At 53.3% G+C, this 22,157-nt stretch overlaps 1 protein-coding gene across 1 annotated transcript in view; it reads left to right on the plus strand.

Annotated features, from left to right (window-relative positions):
* The window catches only part of LOC119955536 (neurogenic locus notch homolog protein 1-like), a gene marked incomplete at its 5' end in the record, with an annotated part of 72,981 nt that overhangs the window by 5,574 nt on the left and 45,250 nt on the right, over nt 1-22,157 (plus strand). Inside the window, 5 exons of the mRNA XM_038781809.1 lie at nt 7,616-7,738; nt 8,503-8,736; nt 10,496-10,651; nt 12,600-12,785; nt 16,145-16,258. Coding sequence (XP_038637737.1) covers nt 7,616-7,738; nt 8,503-8,736; nt 10,496-10,651; nt 12,600-12,785; nt 16,145-16,258 — 813 coding nt within the window. The remainder of the gene's footprint in view (nt 1-7,615; nt 7,739-8,502; nt 8,737-10,495; nt 10,652-12,599; nt 12,786-16,144; nt 16,259-22,157) is intronic.

The raw sequence follows: 22,157 nt of genomic DNA on the forward strand, positions 1-22,157 counted from the left end.
AGCGCTGACCCTGGCAAGCTGGGACCCTGGCAAGCTGGGACCCTGGCAAGCTGGGACCCTGGCAAGCTGGGACCTTGGCAAGCTGGGACCCTGGCAAGCTGGGACCCTGACAAGCTGGGACCCTGGCAAGCTGGGACCCTGGCAAGCTGGGACCGACCACTGTAAAACTCACGACATGTTCCACAGGAAATCCCACCCAGAATAACAGATACCCGGGAGTGAGTTACAGACTGGAATCTAATCGAGGGGTTCGGGGTGGTTTATATATAGAATAACAGATACCCGGGAGTGAGTTACAGACTGGAATCTAATCGAGGGGTTCAGGGTGGTTTATATATAGAATAACAGATACCCGGGTGTGAGTTACAGGCTGGAATCTAATCGAGGGGTTCTGGGTGGTTTATATATAGAATAACAGATACCCGGGTGTGAGTTACAGGCTGGAATCTAATCGAGGGGTTCTGGGTGGTTTATATATAGAATAACAGATACCCGGGAGTGGGTTACAGACTGGAATCTAATCGAGGGGTTCAGGGTGGTTTATATATAGAATAACAGATACCCGGGAGTGAGTTATAGACTGGAATCTAATCAAGGGGTTCGGGGTGGTTTATATATAGAATATTAGATAGCGGGGAGTGAGTTACAGACTGGAATCTAATCGAGGGGTTGGGATGGTTTATATATAGAATAACAGATACCCGGGAGTGAGTTACAGACTGGAATCTAATCGAGGGGTTCGGGGTGGTTTATATATAGAATAACAGGTACCCGGGAGTGAGTTACAGACTGGAATCTAATCGAGGGGTTCGGGGTGGTTTATATATAGAATAACAGGTACCCGGGAGTGAGTTACAGACTGGAATCTAATCGAGGGGTTCGGGGTGGTTTATATATAGAATAACAGATACCCGGGAGTGAGTTACAGACTGGTATCTAATCGAGGGGTTCGGGGTGGTTTATATATAGAATAACAGATACCCGGGAGTGAGTTACAGACTGGAATCTAATCGAGGGGTTTGGGGTGGTTTATATATAGAATAACAGATACCCGGGAGTGAGTTACAGACTGGAATCTACAGACGGGATTGGGGAATCCCACCGACGTAACCGGCAGAGAGTTCCGGCCAATGGAATTCTGTCTGTGCGATTGTGTCACTGACTGAAGCTGATAATCTCCCAGGATGTATCTGGGCAACAGCCTCTCGTCCGCTCTCCAGCTACCAGCGGGATGGACACTGTGATGCGGGCAACACGAGTGCTGGGCACCCTCCCTGCACCACTCCCCACAACCCTCTCACACCCCCCCCCCCCCCTCCCCCCCGTCCGTCCGTCCGTCCGTAAAGTTCACTCCCTCTCTCTTTCTTTAAGATGCTCCTCAAAAGGGAGCAGCTTTTGATCACCTGCCTGAATACCTGACTGTGTGCCCAGTGTGTCAGATTGTTTCTGAAAGCATTGCTGTGTGAAGCATCTTGGTTCTGTGTACAGCATTGGAGACTCTATGTAAATATACAAATTGTTAGTCTTGGCTTGCTCTGCCATTATTAAGTTTGAAGGAAATCCGTTTTTCTAGGATGGTAGTTCACTGAAAATGTTTACAGGAGTTGAAGCTGAAAATGAGGAGGGAATTATACAGAACCGGGAACAATCTCTGATAAGATTCAGGGAATTATTCAGCTTGATAGAGAGCAACCCTTTCCTGTGGTGGGGAGCAAGGGGACAGACCTTCCATTTTAAGCCAGGCTGTAGAGGCGAAGTGTCAGCAATCACTTCCTCACACAACAGGCGGCACGGCAGCACAGTGGTTAGCACTGTGGCTTCACAGCGCCAGGGTCGCAGGTTCGATTCCCGGCTTGGGTCACTGTCTGTGCGGAGTCTGCACGTTCTCCCCGTGTCTGCGTGGGTTTCCTCCGGGTGCTCCGGTTTCCTCCCACAAGGCCTGAAAGACGTACTTGTTGTGTGAATTGGACATTCTGAATTCTCCCTCTGTGTACCCAAACAGGCGTCGGAGTGTGGCGACTCGAGGCTTTTCACAGTAACTTCATCACAGTGTTAATGTAAGCCTACTTGTGACACTAATACAGATTATTATTAAAGGGGAGTCTGAATTCTCTACCCGCAAGAACCTGATTAGGTTGGGTGGGGGCTGGGTGGGAGTTGATTTTGGTGGGGTCAGTGTATTACCGTTCTGGATCCAAAGTGGCAGAGTACAGATCTACTGCGATCAAATAGCAGAGGAGGCCTGATGTTCATCTGTAGCAGGCCCGATATGCTGAATGGCCTCCTCCTGTTGACCTGTTCCTAGACAGAGAATGAGATCTGATCTCAGAAGTGATCCCCTACAGAGAGAGAGGCAGGCTGGGGTCAGATGGACTGCGATTGATTGAGAGGTAGGGATGGGGGAGTGCAGTGGGCGGGCGGGGGGGGAGCTCCCTTATACCAGCCCCACAGTGGAGAAGGTGTTTGAACATTGCAAGCAAAGGTTAAATATATAAATTGCAGGAAGTCTGGGCTTTGACAATTTGACTTCCTGTTTCTGAGCTTTGTGGATTCAGTTTCCTGTTACAGACCCATATTATTGTTCCCTCAGAAGCTCTAAATTGTGTTTGTTTTTTAAATCTCTCGGATTTTTAGCGTCTGAATCTGTCTGTTCTGAAGACGCTCAGAGTGTTTGTAAGATGGGGATGGATCTGGAACCTTTCATATGGCCACTAGGCATGGTGAGGCCTAGTGGAATGAGTGAAGCCTTCTTTGGAAGAGCTATAGGAACCAACTGTGTAATCGGCTGTACCCAGCTTCCTTAGCTAGTTCCTGGCTCTGTCCAATTCTAACTTTAAATACACGCACACTCAAATAAAACCGGAAACTTCTGTAAATATGCTACGAGTGAGTCGGTCTGCGGGAGAGAAAGGTCAAGTTAAATCGAGACGTATTTACGCAACGTGGATCTGCATATTCCCAAGCCCTTTTATTAATTCATTAGTTCATTAATGGGATGTGAGCGTTGCTGGCAAGGTACAGTTGTTAATAGTAATAATCTTTATCATTGTCACAAGTAGGCTTACATTAACACTGCAATGAGGTTACTGTGGAAAGCCCCTAGTCGCCACATCCCGGTGCCTGTTCGGGTACACGGAGGGAGAATTCAGAATGTCCAGTTCACCTAACAGCACGTCTTTCGGGACTTGTGGGAGGAAACCCACGGAGACACGGCGGGGAACGTGCAGACTCCGCATAGACAGTGACCCAAGCCGGGAATTGAACCTGGGACCCTGGAGCTGTGAAGCAATAGTGCTAACCACTGTGCTACCGTGCCGTCCATAATTTTGAATAGTTTGCTACCTCTGGTCAAGATTAATGGTGGTGGGACTGGAGTCACGTAGAGACCCAGGCTGCGCAAGAGCGGTAGGATGTCCTCTCTATCGGACATTAATTGGGACCCAGTTGGGACTTTCTCACAGTTTTTAGCCGTAGTTCAGTGTGTAACACTCCCATCCCCGAGCCAGGAAGTTGTGAAATCTGATTCCCGCATCCAGGGACACACGCACAGGATCCCGGCTGACTCACCCAGTGCACAACGGGGGGGGCACGTTTTAAATTCCAGTTTAGGCCAATCAAGGCCTGTCTTGGAAGGGTATAAAAATCCCCCGGTCACTATTTAATGAAGAGCGGGGGAGTTGTCCCACATCCTGGGGCCAATCTCACTGAAAAATAGCCTTTCTGGTCGTTACCACATGATGCACGACCAATAACTCCCGAAGCGAGATTGTAGGACAATTGAAGGCTTTATTTAAGGGGCAGCACGGTATCATTGTGGATAGCACAATCGCTTCACAGCTCCAGGGTCCCAGGTTCGATTCCGGCTTGGGTCACTGTCTGTGTGGAGTCTGCACATCCTCCCCGTGTGTGCGTGGGTTTCCTCCGGGTGCTCCGGTTTCCTCCCACAGTCCAAAGATGTGCAGGTTAGGTGGATTGGCCATGCTAAATTGCCCTTAGTGTCCAAAATTGCCCTTCGTGTTGGGTGGGGTTACTGGGTTATGGGGATAGGGTGGAGTTGTTGACCTTGGGTAGGGTCCTCTTTCCAAGAGACGGTGCAGACTCGATGGGCTGAATGGCCTCCTTCTGCACTGTAAATTCTATGATTCTATGATTCTATTGAACTAGATGTTTCCCCCAGCAGCGCAGGTACAGAATGCAGCAGCTAGGGAAACACAGACTCTTATACTCCGCCTTACTGGGCGGAACCAGCAGGCAGGTTTCAGCAATGATCTTACAGTATCAGGTACCTCCAACCTAGATACCGTAATACCCCTAATACCGACTACCACACCACATTGCAGCTTGTGCGATCAAGTTATGTGCATGAGGGCTGCACCTTCCCTACAGTAGCAAAATGCTGGCAATTCAATATTAATTCATTGGCTTTAAAACACTTGGAGGTATCCTGAGGTTGTGAAAGGTGCTACAGAAATGCAAGTGTTTTCTTTCATTTTCTTGCTGATAACCAAGATAAACCAATCACAGCCCAGAACCCTGAGCACAGTGGCGTGTGCCTGAGTCGGAAGATGGGTTTTGTGAAAGGGGAATCATCCTTCACTAAATCTATTGGAGTTTTTAAAAAGAGCGACATGTGCTGTGGATAAAGGGGAAGCGGTGGATGTACTGTACTTAGATTTTCAGAAGGCATTTGATAAGGTGCCAAGCCAAAGGTTATTGTGGAAAATAAAATCTCATGGTTTGGGGGTAATATATGGGCATGGATAGAAGATTGTCTGGCTAACAGGGAACAGAGAGTAGCCATAAATGGGTCTTTTTCTGGTTGATGGTATGTCATTTTTTTTATTTGTTCATCGGACATGGGTGTCGCTGGGTGTGCTAACATTTACTGCCCATCCCTAATTGCCCTTGAGGGGGAAGTTAAGAGTCAACCGCATTTCTGTGGGTCTGGAGTCACATGTAGATCAGATCGGGTAAGGACGGCAGATTTCCTTTCCGAAAGGACATTAGTGAACCTGGTGGGTTTTCCCACCAATCGGCGGATCGGAATGTCGTGTCACAGGGATCAGAGCTGGAGTCTCAACTCTTTACAATTTGGATGTATGTAAATGATTTGGATGAGGGGACCTTTGCCAAATTTGCTGATGAGCCCAAAGATGTGCGGGTTAGGTGGATTGGCCGTGCTAAATTGCCCTTAGTGTCCTAAAAAATAAGGTTAAGGGGGTGTTGTTGGGTTACTGGTATAGGGTGGATACGTGGGTTTGAGTAGGGTGATCATTGCTCGGCACAACATCGAGGGCCGAAGGGCCTGTTCTGTGCTGTACTGTTCTAATTCTAATTCTAATCACAAAGATAGGTAAGGAAAGTTTGGGTAAGGAGGCTACACAGAGAACATGGACGGGTTAGGCAAGTGGGCAAAGACCTGACAGATGGAGTACCTTCTGGGAAAATGTGAAATGGTCCATTTTGCTAGAAAGAATTAAAAAGAAGCTGCTTACCGGAATAGTGAGAGATTGTAGAGCTCGGAGTGCATGAATTCGAGAAGTTTAGTATGGAGGTACAGCAAGTAAATAGAGAAGTTGATAGAATGTTTGTTTTATTGCGAGGGAAATTGAACAAATGTGGAGAGTTTATGATTCAGTTGTACGGGACACTGGGAGACCAGGGGGCTGGATTCTCCGCCCCGCCCCATTTCTGTTTCACCCCGTCGGTGGGATTCTCTGTTACGCCGGCCGGTCAATGGGGTTTCCCATTGTGGGGCAGCCCCACGCCGTCGGGGAAACCCCCCCGGGGCGCCGGCATTACGGAGAATCCCGCCAGCGGAGAATCCCGCCCCACATCTGGAGTATTGTGCACAGTATCGGTCTCCTTATTTCAGGAAAGATGTAAATGTATTAGAGAAAGCGTTCAGAGAAGGGTTACCAGACTAATACCAGGAATGGGTCGGTTGTCTAATGAGGAAAGTCTGGAGAGATTAGGCTTGTATCTTCGAAGTTCAGGAGAATAAGAGGCGACTTGATTGAAACATACAAGATCCTGAGGGGTGTTGACAGGGTGGATCTGGTGAGGATGTTTCCTCTTCTGAGAGAATCCAAGGGCGGCACGGTGCGCAGTGGTTAGCACTACTGCCTCACGGCGCTGAGGTCCCAGGTTCGATCCCGGCCCTGGGTCACTGTCCGTGTGGGAGTTTGCACATTCTCCCTGTGTCTGCGTGGGTTTCGCCTCCACAACCCAAAGGTGTGCAGGCTAGGTGGATTGGCCACGCTAAATTGCCCCGTAATTTGGGAAACAAAATGAATTGGGTACTCCTACTTAAAAAAAAGGGAGAATCTAGAACTATATTCTCCAGAGCTTGGAAGGATGAGAAGTGATCTGATTGGAACACTGACATTCTGGCAGGGGTTGACGAGATAGACGCTGAGAGATTGTTTTCCACTGGCTGGGAATTGAAAACAGGATCAGGATTGGGGGGCTGATCATTTCACACTGGGATGAGGAGAGGGTCTTTCATCAGGGGGACATGGATCTCTGGAGTTCTTTCTCCCAAAGCAGAGAGCGATGATTTCTGGGAACTGAGAGACTTGAGGGAATTGGATGAGAAAGAGAAGGTGGAAGACAAGATTAACGATGGTCCTATCAATGGTGAAACCAGTACGTGGGGGGAATGTCTGACTACTGCTCTGATCTATATTCTGATGCAAAACCAGTGGCCATTAATAAGCAGCAGTCACAGTTAAATCGAATGGGGAATTCAGGAGAAACGTCTTTACCCAGAGAGTGGGAAGAACATGCTACTCTTTCCCACGGGGAATGGGGAGAATGTGGGACTCGCTCCCACGGGGAGTGGGAAGAACATGCTACTCTCTCCCACGGGGAATGGGGAGAATGTGGGACTCGCTCCCACGGGGAGTGGGGAGAATATGGGACTCGCTCCCACGGGAGTGGGGAGAATGTGGGACTCGCTCCCACAGGGAGTGGGGAGAATGTGGGACTCGCTCCCACAGGGAGTGGGGAGAATGTGGGACTCGCTTCCACGGGGAGTGGGGAGAATGTGGAACTCGCTCCCACATGGAGTGAGGAGAATGTGGGACTCGCTCCTACAGGGAGTGGGGAGAATGTGGGACTCGCTCCCACAGGGAGTGGGGAGAATGTGGGACTCGCTCCCACAGGGAGTGGGGAGAATGTGGGACTCGCTCCCACAGGGAGTGGGGAGAATGTGGGACTCGCTCCCACAGGGAGTGGGGAGAATGTGGGACTCGCTCCCACAGGGAGTGGGGAGAATGTGGGACTCGCTCCCACAGGGAGTGGGAAGAATGTGGGACTCGCTCCCACAGGGAGTGGGAAGAATGTGGGACTCGCTCCCACAGGGACTGGGAGTGGGAACCTGCTCCCACACGGAGTGGTTGAGGTAAATCTTGGTACATTTAAGGGAAATTTAATAAACACATGAAGGAGTGAGGAATAGAGGGAAAGGGTGGGTTATATTTTACAAAGACTCTGTGTGGGGTTAATTAATCAATATGGCCTGTTGTTGTGTGGTAATTTCAAATGAATCCATTGAGGAGCTTGGGTTTGTTGTCTGGTGTTTTGCTGAGTGACACTTTTCTGTTTATTACAGGTTTTTCCGGTCAACATTGTGAAGTCAATGTCGATGATTGTGTTGACCATCGTTGTAGGAACAGAGGGTTGTGTGTGGATGGTGTGAATACCTACAACTGCCAATGTCCCCCCGAATGGACAGGTAAACATTCTGACCAATCGAGCCTCCCGGGCTGTCACGCCGGTTACTGCCCCCCCCCCCCCCCCCCCCCCCCCCCCCCCCCCGGCCCCCGGAATTCCCCTCTAACCCTCTGCACTTTGCTAACTCCCTCCTCTGTCTCCTCATTTAAGATGTTTCCAAACCAACTTCCTCAACCAAGCTTTTGGCCACCAGTCAAATGTCTACTGATGTGATTCCATTCTGTTTGATATCTGTTCCTGTGAAATGCCCTGGGGTGTTTTACCAGTTTAAAGGTGGTGAAACATCCCCAACAACCCCTTTAACCACCCCCCCCCACCGACCCCACCCACCCAGTGAACAGGGGGTCTGAGGGTTGGAGTCCTTGCTTTTCCTGATGAGTGTTTTCAATGTTCTCCGATTCAGGCATTTCCCCCCTTGGAATGGGCCCTTGGTGCGAGTCCAGGAACTGCAGTGAGATAGTGGCCCATGGAAGGCATCACAGTTCTCACTGGGTGGAGGTGGGGTCACTGGCAATGATCAGGAACCCTACCGATTCCTGAGCCAGAAGCCTTCGCTCCGCATCTAGCCCAGGGACGGCCGCAGGAGTTTGTAGGCCATTCCCCCGTCCGAGAAGAAAAAACAGCAACAGGACAACTGGTCCAGACAGTTTTTTTTCATTTTGGACAGCCTCCTGCTGTTCGGCTGGTGAAGGCACTCACTCAGTGGAGAGGGTTTAATGGCAGGTTGATGGTTCTTTGAAAGGTTTGTTCTACCTCTGCCCACAGGTCAGTTCTGTACTGAGGACGTGGATGAGTGTCAGCTGCAACCCAATGCTTGTCAGAATGGAGGGACCTGCCACAACACTAACGGCGGCTATAACTGCGTCTGTGTGAATGGATGGACTGGCGATGATTGCAGTGAAAACATTGATGACTGCGCCAATGCGGCTTGCTACAGTGGGGCAACATGCCATGACCGCGTTGCCTCCTTCTACTGCGAGTGCCCTCACGGCAGGACAGGTACGAATGGGGCATGGAACCCACAAGGTCACCGCCTCTGACCTCTCACCGCCTCTGACCTCTCACCGCCTCTGACCTTTCACTGTCTCTGACCTCTCAGCACCTCTGACCTTTCACTGTCTCTGACCCCTCACCAACTTTCACCTCTCACTGCCTCTAACCTCTCACCGCCTCTGACCTCTCACCACCTCTGACCTTTCACTGCCTCTGACCTCTCACCACCTCTGACCTCTCACCGCCTCTGACCTCTCCGCCTCTGACCTCTCACCACCTCTGACCTTTCACTGTCTCTGACCCCTCACCAACTTTCACCTCTCACCGCCTCTGACCTCTCACCACCTCTGACCTTTCACTGTCTCTAACCTTATACTGCCTCTGACCCCTCACCTCTCACCGCCTCTGACCTAACACCACCTCTGACCTCTCACCACATTTAATTTCTCACTGCCTCTGACCTCTCACCGCCTCTGACCTTTCACTGCCTCTGACCTCTCACCGCCTCTGACCTTTCACTGCCTCTGACCTCTCAGCACCTCTGACCTTTCACCGCCTCTGACCTTTCACTGCCTCTGACCTCTCACTGTCTTTAACCTTTCACCGCCTGTGACCTCTCACCCTTTCCTGACCTTACTCCACCTCTGACCGTACGCTGCCATTTGACCTTTTACCATCTCTGACATTTTGTCATCGCTCACCTTGCACAACCATTGACCTTTCACATTATCTATAAATGTTGCAGAATTGTGTTTTGATCGAAAATGAGGAATAATTCCGTACATTCTAGGGAATGATGGCCGGATTCTCCGGCCGTTGGGATTCTCCGATTCTGCCAGCAGCCCACTCCCGCCCTCAGGATTCCCGACGGCGTGGGGGGGGGGGCTTCAATGGGAAATCCCGTTAACAAGAGGTGGGAGTAGAGAATCTCATCGGCAGCGAACTGCGCGAGCGAGAGACACGTGGCTGGGAGGCTGGAGAATCTGGCCCACTGAGTCTGAATGGGGTAAAGGGTCAGAGGGATGTGGGAGTACAGATATACAATCACTAAAGGCAGCCACACTGGTTTTATTTTCTTTTTAACTTTAGAGCATCCCATTCATTTTTTCCAATTAAGGGGCAATTTAGCATGGCCAATCCACCGACCCTGCACATCTTTGGGTTGTGGGGGCGAGACCCACGCAGACACGGGGAGAATGTGCAAACTCCACACGGACAGTGGCCCAGAGCCGGGATCGAACCCGGGTCCTCAGCACCGTGAGGCAGCAGTGCTAACCACTGTGCCACTGCCACACAGGTTCATAAAGTCATAAAAAAGAAACATTGGGATTGATTTCCACAGGGCTCCGTATTGTACAAACGTTATAGAGGCAGCGGAGAAGATCCAACATTGATTGACACGGACAATTCCCAAAACTGAGCGGCTACAACCGTCAACAAAGATTGTAATCTGGGATTCATTTCTCTGAGATGGAGAAGGTTGAAGGGCGACCTGATTGAGTAAGATTTGGAGACAGTCAGGATGTTTGAGCTCAGGGAGGAGGGCAGGTTGAGGAGAATGAGTGTTTCCGTGATGTAGCATTTGATGGAATGCCAATATTGCCGACGAGGTTACAATGGAAGGTTGTTGGAAATGGCTGTTAGAGAACAGGGCGATAGGGTTCGGGCACTGATCATGTGTTTATCTGGCACAGACTGGGAGGGCTGAAGGGCCTCGACGTACATGGTGTTTTTCTCTCTGTTGACCCTCTCCTTTGTTCTGCAGGCCTGCTCTGTCACCTTGACGACGCGTGTATCAGTAACCCCTGTCACGAGGAGGCGAACTGCAGCACAAACCCTGTCAACGGGAAAGCTATCTGTACCTGTCCAATCGGATTCTCGGGAGCTGCCTGTAAACAGGATGACGATGAATGCTCTCTGGGTAGGACGGCAACCTATAACTCCATCTCTTATATTGTTTATTTTCCTCTCTTTATCGCATGCCGGGGGAGATACTGGGCAGGATTCTCCCGTTTGGGAGAGTCGCCGTCCCGCCATTCTCCCAAGCGGCCGGAACGGAGTCATCGAGGTCGGTGCCGCTCCTACCGGAGAATCGTCCGACGTGCAAAGTAGGGCCATTCTCCGGGCTTCCCGCTATTCAGCGGCCAGGATTGGCCGAAGTCCCGAAGGCGGGACCCCAGGTCACGCCGTCGCCGTTCACCCCGGCTAAATAAATGGGTCAGCCAGTGGTGCTGGCTGACGGTGTGGAGCGAGGAGGTGAGCGGCCGGCGTTCCCGGAGGCAGCATTGTGGCGTCCACGGCCCGGTGCTGGCGGGGGGGGGGGGGGGGGGGGGGGGGGGGGCTTTGGGGAAGGGTGGCAGCCCTCGTCAGGTTGTGCAGCTTCTGGTGGCGATGCTGCCCAGAGCGGGGCCTGTGTCCCTCTGCGCTGACGGCGATGCCTACTTCACGCCAACTGCACTTCACTGTGCTGGCTGGGTACCGGTGGGCACGTCATGGGCACAGGACCGACCTGCGCCCATCCACTGCGTCTGGCAGTGACTCTAGGTCATTGTCCCGGAATCTGGGAGCCGGCAGGGGGGGGGGGGGGGGGGGGGGGCTCAGCCATCTCTCTCTGTCGGGTCCTCTGCGCGGATCGCGTACATTAAATGACGCGGCGCCAGCCGGGTGTTGGGCGATGACGGCTCTGCCCTGGTGCCGCGCCCACCGTGTTTCTCACGGCCCCGCTGCTGGCCCCTTCCCGGGGCCTGAATCGATGCTGCAGGCTGCCCGTTCACGCCATGGTGAAATACGACGGCGTTCACAACGGCGCGGACACTCTGACTCGCCATCGGAGAATCCCGCCCCAGGTACATCTACCTCTCACCTCTGGGACCCAGAATCCATGTTGATACTCCCAGTGCACTACTGAGGGAGTGCCGCACTGTCAGAGGGTCAGTACTGAGGGAGTGCCGCACTGTCAGAGGGTCAGTACTGAGGGAGTGCTGCACTGTCAGAGGGTCAGTACTGAGGGAGCGCCGCACTGTCAGAGGGTCAGTACTGAGGGAGTGCCGCACTGTCAGAGGGTCAGTACTGAGGGACTGCCGCACTGTCAGAGGGTCAGTACTGAGGGAGTGCCGCACTGTCAGAGGGTCAGTACTGAGGGAGTGCCGCACTGTCAGAGGGTCAGTACTGAGGGAGTGCCGCACTGACAGAGGGTCAGTACTGAGGGAGTGCCGCACTGTCAGAGGGTCAGTACTGAGGGAGTGCCGCACTGTCAGAGGGTCAGTACTGAGGGAGTGCTGCACTGTCAGAGGGTCAGTACTGAGGGAGCGCCGCACTGTCAGAGGGTCAGTACTGAGGGAGTGCCGCACTGTCAGAGGGTCAGTACTGAGGGACTGCCGCACTGTCAGAGGGTCAGTACTGAGGGAGTGCCGCACTGTCAGAGGGTCAGTACTGAGGGAGTGCCGCACTGTCAGAGGGTCAGTACTGAGGGAGTGCCGCACTGACAGAGGGTCAGTACTGAGGGAGTGCTGCACTGACAGAGGGTCAGTACTGAGGGAGTGCCGCACTGTCAGAGGGTCAGTACTGAGGGAGTGCCGCACTGTCAGAGGGTCAGTGCTGCGGGAGTGCCGCACTGTCAGAGGGTCAGTACTGAGGGTGTGCCGCACTGTCAGAGGGTCAGTACCGAGGGAGTGCCGCACTGTCAGAGGGTCAGTACTGAGGGAGTGCTGCACTGACAGAGGGTCAGTACTGAGGGAGTGCCGCACTGTCAGAGGGTCAGTACTGAGGGAGCTCCGCACTGACAGAGGGTCAGTACTTAGCGGGTGAGGAGGTTGTGAATAGTTCTGTTTTCATGATTTTGAAGCTCTCTTTTCTGATATTATCTGCAGGTTCCAACCCCTGTGAGCATTCGGGGAAGTGCATCAATACATTGGGCTCCTTTGAGTGCCTCTGCCAGCTGGGCTATCACGGCCCTCGGTGTGAACTGGATATTAATGAGTGTATGTCCAACCCATGCCAGAATGATGCTACATGCCTCGACCTGATTGGAAGGTTCCAGTGTATCTGCATGTCCGGTATGTCCTGGCAGCAGTGAGGTTATAACGATACCGCACTCGTGGGTGAAAGGTCGTTTCTCAGACCGGACAACTAACGAGTGGATCCAGGGCTCAGCATTAGGAGTGCCGCTGTCTGTAATGTTTATATCTGAGCTGGCTTTAGATTTACAAGGCATTATTACAAACCTTGGAACGGAATGGTATTCAGATATGTAATAAACAATAAGGAGAATAGTAACAGATGCCAGGAGCAGAGGGATGCCCTGGAGGAATGGTCTCTATATAACTCCCGCCTCACCTCACACTCATCACTGATACTACTCAGCTTCTAGCAGTGCTACACGTGGTCAGGCTATAGGGAGCGTGGGGTCAGGCTATAGGGAGGGCGGGGTCAGGCTATAGGGAAGGTGGGGTCAGGCTAGAGGGAGGGTGGGGTCAGGCTATAGGGAAGGTGGGGTCAGGCTATAGGGAAGGTGGGGTCAGGCTAGAGGGAGGGTGGGGTCAGGCTATAGGGAAGGTGGGGTCAGGCTAGAGGAAGGGTGGGGTCAGGCTATAGGGAAGGCGGGGTCAGGCTATAGGGAAGGTGGGGTCAGGCTAGAGGGAGGGTGGGGTCAGGCTATAGGGAAGGCGGGGTCAGGCTATAGGGAAGGCGGGGTCAGGCTATAGGGAGGGTAGGGTCAGGCTATAGGGAAGGTGGGGTCAGGCTATAGGGAAGGCAGGGGTCAGGCTATAGGGAAGGCGGGGTCAGGCTATAGGGAGGGCGGGGTCAGGCTATAGGGAAGGTGGGTCAGGCTATAGGGGAGGCGGAGTCAGGCTATAGGGAAGGTGGGGTCAGGCTATAGGGAATGTGGGGTCAGGCTATAGGGAAGGTGGGGTCAGGCTATAGGGAAGGTGGGGTCAGGCTATAGGGAAGGCGGGGTCAGGCTATAGGAAGGGTGGGGTCAGGCTATAGGGAAGGTGGGGTCAGGCTATAGGGAGGGTGGGGTCAGGCTATAGGGTAGGCGGGGTCAGGCTATAGGGAAGGTGGGTCAGGCTATAGGGAAGGTGGGGTCAGGCTATAGGGAAGGTGGGGTCAGGCTATAGGGAAGGTGGGGTCAGGCTAGAGGGAAGGCGGGGTCAGGGAATAGGGAGGGTGGGGTCAGGGTGTAGGGAAGGTGGGGTCAGGCTATAGGGAAGGCGGAGCCAGGCTATAGGGAAGGTGGGTCAGGCTATAGGGAAGGTGGGGGTTAGACTATAGGGAAGGTGGGGTCAGGCTATAGGGAAGGTGGGGGTTAGACTATAGGGGAGGCGGAGTCAGGCTATAGGGAGGGCGGGGTCAGGCTATAGGGAAGGTGGGGTCAGGCTATAGGGAAGGTAGGGTCAGGCTATAGGGAAGGTGGGGTCAGGCTATAGGGAAGGTGGGGTCAGGCTATAGGGAAGGTGGGGTCAGGCTATAGGGAAGGTGGGGTCAGGCTATAGGGAAGGTGGGGGTTAGACTATAGGGGAGGCGGAGTCAGGCTATAGGGAAGGTGGGGGTCAGGCTATAGGGAAGGCGGGGTCAGGGAATAGGGAGCGTGGGGTCAGGCTATAGGGAAGGTGGGGTCAGGGTGTAGGGAAGGTGGGGTCAGGCTATAGGGAAGGTGGGGTCAGGCTGTAGGGAAGGTGGGAGTCAGGCTATAGGGAGGGTGGGTCAGGCTATAGGGAGGGTGGGGTCAGGCTATAGGGTAGGCGGGGTCAGGCTATAGGGAGGGTGGGGTCAGGCTATAGGGAAGGCGGAGCCAGGCTATAGGGAAGGTGGGTCAGGCTATAGGGAGGGTGGGGTCAGGCTATAGGGAGGGCGGGGGTCAGGCTATAGGGAAGGTGGGGTCAGGCTATAGGGAAGGTGGGGTCAGGCTATAGGGAGGGTGGGGTCAGGCTATAGGGAAGGTGGGGTCAGGCTATAGGGAAGGTGGGGTCAGGCTATAGGGAAGGTGGGGTCAGGCTATAGGGAAGGTGGGTCAGGCTATAGGGAGGGTGGGGTCAGGCTATAGGGAAGGTAGGGTCAGGCTATAGGGAAGGTGGGGTCAGGCTATAGGGAAGGTGGGGTCAGGCTATAGGGAAGGTGGGGTCAGGCTATAGGGAAGGTGGGGTCAGGCTATAGGGAAGGTGGGGGTCAGGCTATAGGGAGGGTGGGGTCAGGCTATAGGGAGGGTGGGGGTTAGACTATAGGGGAGGCGGAGTCAGGCTATAGGGAAGGTGGGGGTCAGGCTATAGGGAAGGTGGGGGTTAGACTATAGGGGAGGCGGAGTCAGGCTATAGGGAAGGTGGGGTCAGGCTATAGGGAGGGTGGGGTCAGGCTAATGGGAAGGTGGGGTCAGGCTATAGGGAAGGTGGGGTTAGGCTATAGGGGAGGCGGGGTCAGGCTATAGGGAGGGTGGGGTCAGGCTATAGGGAAGGCGGGGGTCAGGCTATAGGGGAGGTGGGGTCAGGCTATAGGGAGGGCGGGCTCAGGCTATAGGGAAGCCGGAGTCAGGCTAGAGGGAAGCCGGAGTTAGGCTATAGGGAGGGTGGGGGTCAGGCTATCGGGAGGGTGGGGGTCAGGCTATAGGGAAGGCGGGTCAGGCTACAGGGAAGGTGGGGTCAGGCTATAGGGAAGGTGGGGTCAGGCTATCGGGAAAGCAGGGTGAGGCTATAGGGAAGGCGGGTCAGGCTACAGGGAAGGCGGAGTCAGGCTAGAGGGAAGGTGGGGCCAGGCTATCGGGAAAGCAGGGTGAGGCTATTGAGTTGGATGAGCAGCCATGATCATAATGAATGGTGGGGCAGGCTCAAAGTGCCGAATGGCCTCCTGCAGCTCCTATTTGATATGTTTTCAAAGCTGCCAGTTTTCCCAGTTGGATGGTATTCCCTTGAGTTTATTAATTTAAGGGGTGATCAGACGACAATGTTTAGCATTCGATAGGGATAGTAGAGTCCAGAACAAGGGAGAACAACTTTAACACTTGAGACAGGCCTGTGGGGGTGATATTGGGGGGGTTGCTTCCTCACAGAGATGGGGAGCGGAAGCCTGGAACTCTCCCGCAGGAAACTGTTGGGACGATTCGGTCAAGAACGAGACTGAAGTGTTTGTCGTTGGGAAGAGGAGTAAGGAATATGAACCAGGGCAGGAGGATACGGTCAGGATCTGAGGGGCAGAATGGTCTCCCTTCCGACAGTGATGATGATAGTTTTGAGTTGTTGTTTGTGAGATGGTAAGGGGGAGTTGCAAGTTCCGAGCTCTTCAATTGCAGAGAAGGAAACACTGCCCCTGACATCTCCAAACGCAGCAACCTGTATTAACAGCTTTTGATGGACAGATTTCAGCTTTCCACTGTGAGAAACAAGCACGTTCACCACACTAATTCTGTGTTTTAAAATTGCAGGATACGAGGGAATCTTCTGTGAAATTGATATTGATGAATGCGGCAGTAATCCGTGCTTAAACAAGGGCAACTGCGTCGACAAAATCAATAAGTTTGAGTGCGAATGCCCCTCAGGTAGGTTCGATAAACCTTCACCCTACCACCTGGGTGCTCTTGAGTTTGGCTGCTCACTAATCCCGGCCTGCGGGCAGGCTTTATTTACCAAGATGTGGCCTACATTCCCTGCCATCCTTTAGCCCCCTGTGATAATCTGTCTGTTGCCGGAATGATTCTTCTCACAGTAACTCAAATCCGGGAAAGCGAAAATAACATTGAAAGCCAGCGAGTCACTCCACGCTGGCCGGTTAAAGGCGGCCAGTGAACGGGAGTGGGGAGGGGGGGATTGCGGCCATCGGAGCCTGGCAGAACAGGGTCCAAGTGGTCTAGCCGGGGTGGAAAGTTGGGGGAAGGAACCGAGGTTGGGGAATGAGGAGTTTACAAGAGGGGGTGGGGTGGGGAGGTGTCTACAATCCATGGGTGTCATTCATGGTACTCTTTCAGGGACTGGCTGACATTGAATATTAGGGTAGAGGGGTTGGGGGTGGACTATATACGTCAATGGTGACCATAGGCGATTCTGGATTCCTTTTTCTTTTTTTTTTACCTTGGGAGGGTTTGTTTTATTTGATGCCTATGTTGTCAGGAGGCCATTGTTTGGGGTGATAGGTGGATGGGATTGTTGTTGTTAATAAGGGGATTGACATTGTATTCGTTATCGTTTACTGTTTGTTGGTGGGGTGTAAATTCTTTTTTTAAAAATTTAGAGTACCCAATTAGTTTTTTCCAATTAAGGAAGAATTTAGCGTGTTCAATCCACCTACACTGCACATCTTTGGGTTGTGGGGGTGATACCCACGCAAACACGGGGGTGGGGTATAAATTCTGAAGAAAATATAAAAATGAAGAATAAATATATTTTAAAAAAATAGAGACCATCTTTCATTTTTCTGTGAAAGTCGGTCAGAGTGTGTCAGGCATCGTCGGTAAATGGAGCCCGCGGAGACGAGCATCATGGAAGCACACAGCCCCCTTGGTCCCACACACACTGACTCTCACTGGGGTACGGGTCCCACACACACTGACTCTCACTGGGGTACGGGTCCCACACACACTGACTCTCACTGGGGTCCCACACACACTGACTCTCACTGGGGTACGGGTCCCACACACACTGACTCTCACTGGGGTACGAGTCCCATACACACTGACTCTCACTGGGGTACGGGTTCCACACACACTGACTCTCACTGGGGTACGGGTCCCACACACACTGACTCTCACTGGGGTACGGGTCCCACACACACTGACTCTCACTGGGGTACGGGTTCCACACACACTGACTCTCATTGGGGTACGGGTCCCACACACACTGACTCTCACTGGGGTACGGGTCCCACACACACTGATTCTCACTGGGGTACGGATCCCACACACACTGACTCTCACTGGGTACGGGTCCCACACACACTGACTCTCACTGGGGTACGGGTCCCACAGACACTGATTCTCACTGGGGTACGGGTCCCACACACACTGACTCTCACTGGGGTACGGGTCCCACACACACTGACTCTCACTGGGGTACGGGTCCCACACACACTGACTCTCACTGGGGTACGGGTCCCACAAACACTGACTCTCACTGGGGTACGGGTCCCACACACACTGACTCTCACTGGGGTCCCACACACACTGACTCTCACTGGGGTACGGGTCCCACACACACTGACTCTCACTGGGGTACGGGTCCCACACACACTGACTCTCACTGGGGTACGGGTCCCACACACACTGACTCTCACTGGGGTACGGGTCCCACACACACTGACTCTCACTGGGGTACGGGTCCCACACACACTGACTCTCACTGGGGTACGGGTCCCAAACACACTGACTCTCACTGGGGTACGGGTCCCACACACACTGACTCTCACTGGGGTAGGGGTCCCACACACACTGACTCTCACTGGGTATGGGTCCCACACACACTTACTCTCACTGGGGTACGAGTCCCATACACACTGACTCTCACTGGGGTACGGGTCCCACACACACTGACTCTCACTGGGGTACGGGTCCCACACACACTGACTCTCACTGGGGTACGGGTGCCACACACACTGACTCTCACTGGGGTACGGGTCCCACACACACTGACTCTCACTGGGGTACGGGTCCCACACACACTGACTCTCACTGGGGTACGGGTCCCACACACACTGACTCTCACTGGGGTACGGGTTCCACACACACTGACTCTCACTGGGGTACGGGTCCCACACACACTGACTCTCACTGGGATAGGGGTCCCACAAACACTGACTCTCACTGGGGTACGGGTCCCACACACACTGACTCTCACGGGGTACGGGTCCCACACACACTGACTCTCACTGGGGTACGGGTCCCCCACACACTGACTCTCACTGGGGTACGGGTCCCACAGACACCGACTCTCACTGGGTTACGGGTCCCACGCACTGACTCTCACTGGGGTACGGGTCCCACACACACTGACTCTCACTGGGGTAGGGGTCCCACACACACAGACTCTCACTGGGGTACGGGTCCCACACACACCGACTCTCACTGGGGTACGGGTCCCACACACTGACTCTCACTGGGGTACGGGTCCCACACACACTGACTCTCACTGGGGTACGGGTCCCACACACACTGACTCTCACTGGGGTACGGGCCCCACACACACTGACTCTCACTGGGGTACGGGTCTCACACACACTGACTCTCACTGGGGTACGGGTCCCACACACACTGACTCTCACTGGGGTACGGGTCCCACACACACTGACTCTCACTGGGGTACGGGTCCCACACACACCGACTCTCACTGGGGTACGGGTCCCACACACTGACTCTCACTGGGTACAGGTTCAACACACACTCACTTCAGGTGGATTATAGGCCTCAAACCAGGTAGATTATAGACCCCAATCCAGGTGGATTGTAGGCCCCTATCCAGGTGGATTATAGGCCTCAATCCAGGTGGATTATTAACCCCAATCCAAGTAGATTATAGGCCTCAATCCAGGTGGATTATAGGCCCTTTACCAGGTGGACTATAGACCCCTATCCAGGTGGATTATAGGCCCCTTTCCAAGTGGATTATAGACTCCTATCCAGGTAGATTATAGCCCCCAATCCAGGTAGATTATAGGCCCCCATCCAGGTGGATTATAGGCCTCTATCCATTTGGATTATAGGCCCCTTTCCAAATGGATTAAACGCCCCAAACTAGGTGGATTATAGGCCCCTATCCAAGTGGATTATAGGCCTCTATCCAGGTAGATTATAGGCCTCTATCCAGGTAGATTATTGACCCCCATCCAGGTGGATTATAGGCCCCTGTTAAGGTGGATTATAGGCCCCTATCCAAGTGGATTATAGGCCTCTATCCAGGTAGATTATAGACCCCCATCCAGGTGGATTATAGGCCACTGTTAAAGTAGATTATAGGCCCCTATCCATTTGGATTATAGGCCCCTTTCCAAATGGATTATTGGCCCCAATCTAGGTGGATTATAGCCCCCTATCCGCGGATTGTAGGCTTCAATCCAGGTAGATTATAGGTCTCTATCCATTTGGATTATAGGCCCCTTTCCAATATAGATTATAGGCCCCAATCTAGGTGGATTACAGGCCCCTATCCAAGTGGATTATAGGCCCCTATTAAAATAGATTATAGTCCCCTATCCAGGTAGATTATAGGCCCCTATCCAGGTAGATTATAGGCCCCTATCCAAGTGGATTATTGGCCCCAAAACAGGTAGATTATAGGCCCCCAACCAGGTGGATTATAGGCTCCTATCCACGTGGATTACAGACCCCAATCCAGGTGATTTTCAGGCCCCTATCCAGGTGAATTATAGGCCCCTATCCAGATGGATTATAGACCCCTATCTAGGTGGATTATAGGCCCCTATCCAGGTAGATTATAGACCCCCATCCAGGTGGATTATAGGCCCCTATCCAGGTGGATTATAGGCCCCTATTCAGGTGGGTTATAGGCCCCTATCCAGGTGGGGTATAGGCCCCCATCCAGGTGGGATATAGACCCCTATCCAGGTGGGTTATAGGCCCCTATCCAGGTGGGGAATAGGCTCCTATCCAGGTGGGTTATAGGCCCCTATTCAGGTGGGTTATAGGCCCCTATCCAGGTGGGGTATAGGCCCCTATCCAGGTGGGGTATAGGCCCCTATCCAGGTGGGGTATAGGCCTCTATCCAGGTGTGTTATAGGCCCCTATCCAGGTGGGGTATAGGCCCCTATCCAGGTGCGGTATAGGCCTCTATCCAGGTGTGTTATAGGCCCCTATCCAGGTGGGTTATGGACCCCTATCCAGGTGGATTATAGGCCCCTATCCAGGTGGGGTATAGGCCCCTATCCAATTGGGGTATAGGCCCCTATCCAGGTGGGGTATAGGCCCCTATCCAGGTGGGTTATAGATCCCTATCCAGGTGGGTTATAGGCCCCTATCCAGGTGGGGTATAGGCCCCTATCCAAGTGGGTTATAGACCCCTATCCAGGTGGGGTATAGGCCCCTATCCAGGTGGGGTATAGACCCCTATCCAGGTGGGGTATAGGCCCCTATCCAGGTGGGTTATAGGCCCCTATCCAGGTGGATTATAGGCCCCTATCCAGGTGGGTTATAGGCCCCTATCCAGGTGGGGTATAGGCCCCTATCCAGGTGGGTTATAGGCCCCTATCCAGGTGGATTATAGGTCCCTATCCAGGTGGATTATAGGCCCCTATCCAGGTGGGTTATAGGCCCCTATCCAGGTGGATTATAGGCCCCTATCCAGGTGGATTATAGGCCCCTATCCAGGTGGATTATAGGCCCCTATCCAGGTGGATTATAGGCCCCTATCCAGGTGGGGTATAGGCCCCTATCCAGGTGGGGTATAGGCCCCTATCCAGGTGGGTTATAGGCCCCTATCCAGGTGGATTATAGGCCCCTATCCAGGTGGATTATAGGCCCCTATCCAGGTGGATTATAGGCCCCTATCCAGGTGGGGTATAGGCCCCTATCCAGGTGGATTATAGGCCCCTATCCAGGTGGATTATAGGCCCCTATCCAGGTGGGGTATAGGCCCCTATCCAGATGGATTTCAGGCCCCTGTCCAGGTGGGGTATAGGCCCCTATCCAGGTGGGTTATAGATCCCTATCCAGGTGGGGTATAGGCCCCTATCCAGGTGGGGTATAGGCCCCTATCCAGGTGGGGTATAGGCCCCTATCCAGGTGGGGTATAGGCCCCTATCCAGGTGGGTTATAGATCCCTATCCAGGTGGGGTATAGGCCCCTATCCAGGTGGGGTATAGGCCCCTATCCAGGTGGGGTATAGGCCCCTATCCAGGTGGGGTATAGGCCCCTATCCAGGTGGGGTATAGGCCCCTATCCAGGTGGGGTATAGGCCCCTATCCAGGTGGGTTATAGGCCCCTATCCAGGTGGGTTATAGATCCCTATCCAGGTGGGGTATAGGCCCCTATCCAGGTGGGGTATAGGCCCCTATCCAGGTGGGGTATAGGCCCCTATCCAGGTGGGGTATAGGCCCCTATCCAGGTGGGTTATAGGCCCCTATCCAGGTGGGGTATAGGCCCCTATCCAGGTGGGGTATAGGCCCCTATCCAGGTGGGGTATAGACCCCTACCCAGGTGGGTTATAGGCCCCTATCCAGGTGGGTTATAGACCCCTATCCAGGTGGGTTATAGGCCCCTATCCAGGTGGGGTATAGACCCCTATCCAGGTACCCAGGTGCGGTATAGGCTCCTATCCAGGTGGGGTATAGGCCCGTTTCCAGGTGGGTTATAGGCCCCTATCCAGATGGATTATAGGCCCCTATCCAGGTGGGTTATAGGTCCCTATCCAGGTGGGGTATAGGCCCGTTTCCAGGTGGGTTATAGGCCCCTATCCAGGTACCCAGGTGCGGTATAGGCTCCTATCCAGGTGGGGTAT

The sequence above is a fragment of the Scyliorhinus canicula genome, chromosome 21 (genome assembly GCF_902713615.1).
Source record: "Scyliorhinus canicula chromosome 21, sScyCan1.1, whole genome shotgun sequence".
Lineage (NCBI taxonomy): Eukaryota > Metazoa > Chordata > Chondrichthyes > Carcharhiniformes > Scyliorhinidae > Scyliorhinus > Scyliorhinus canicula.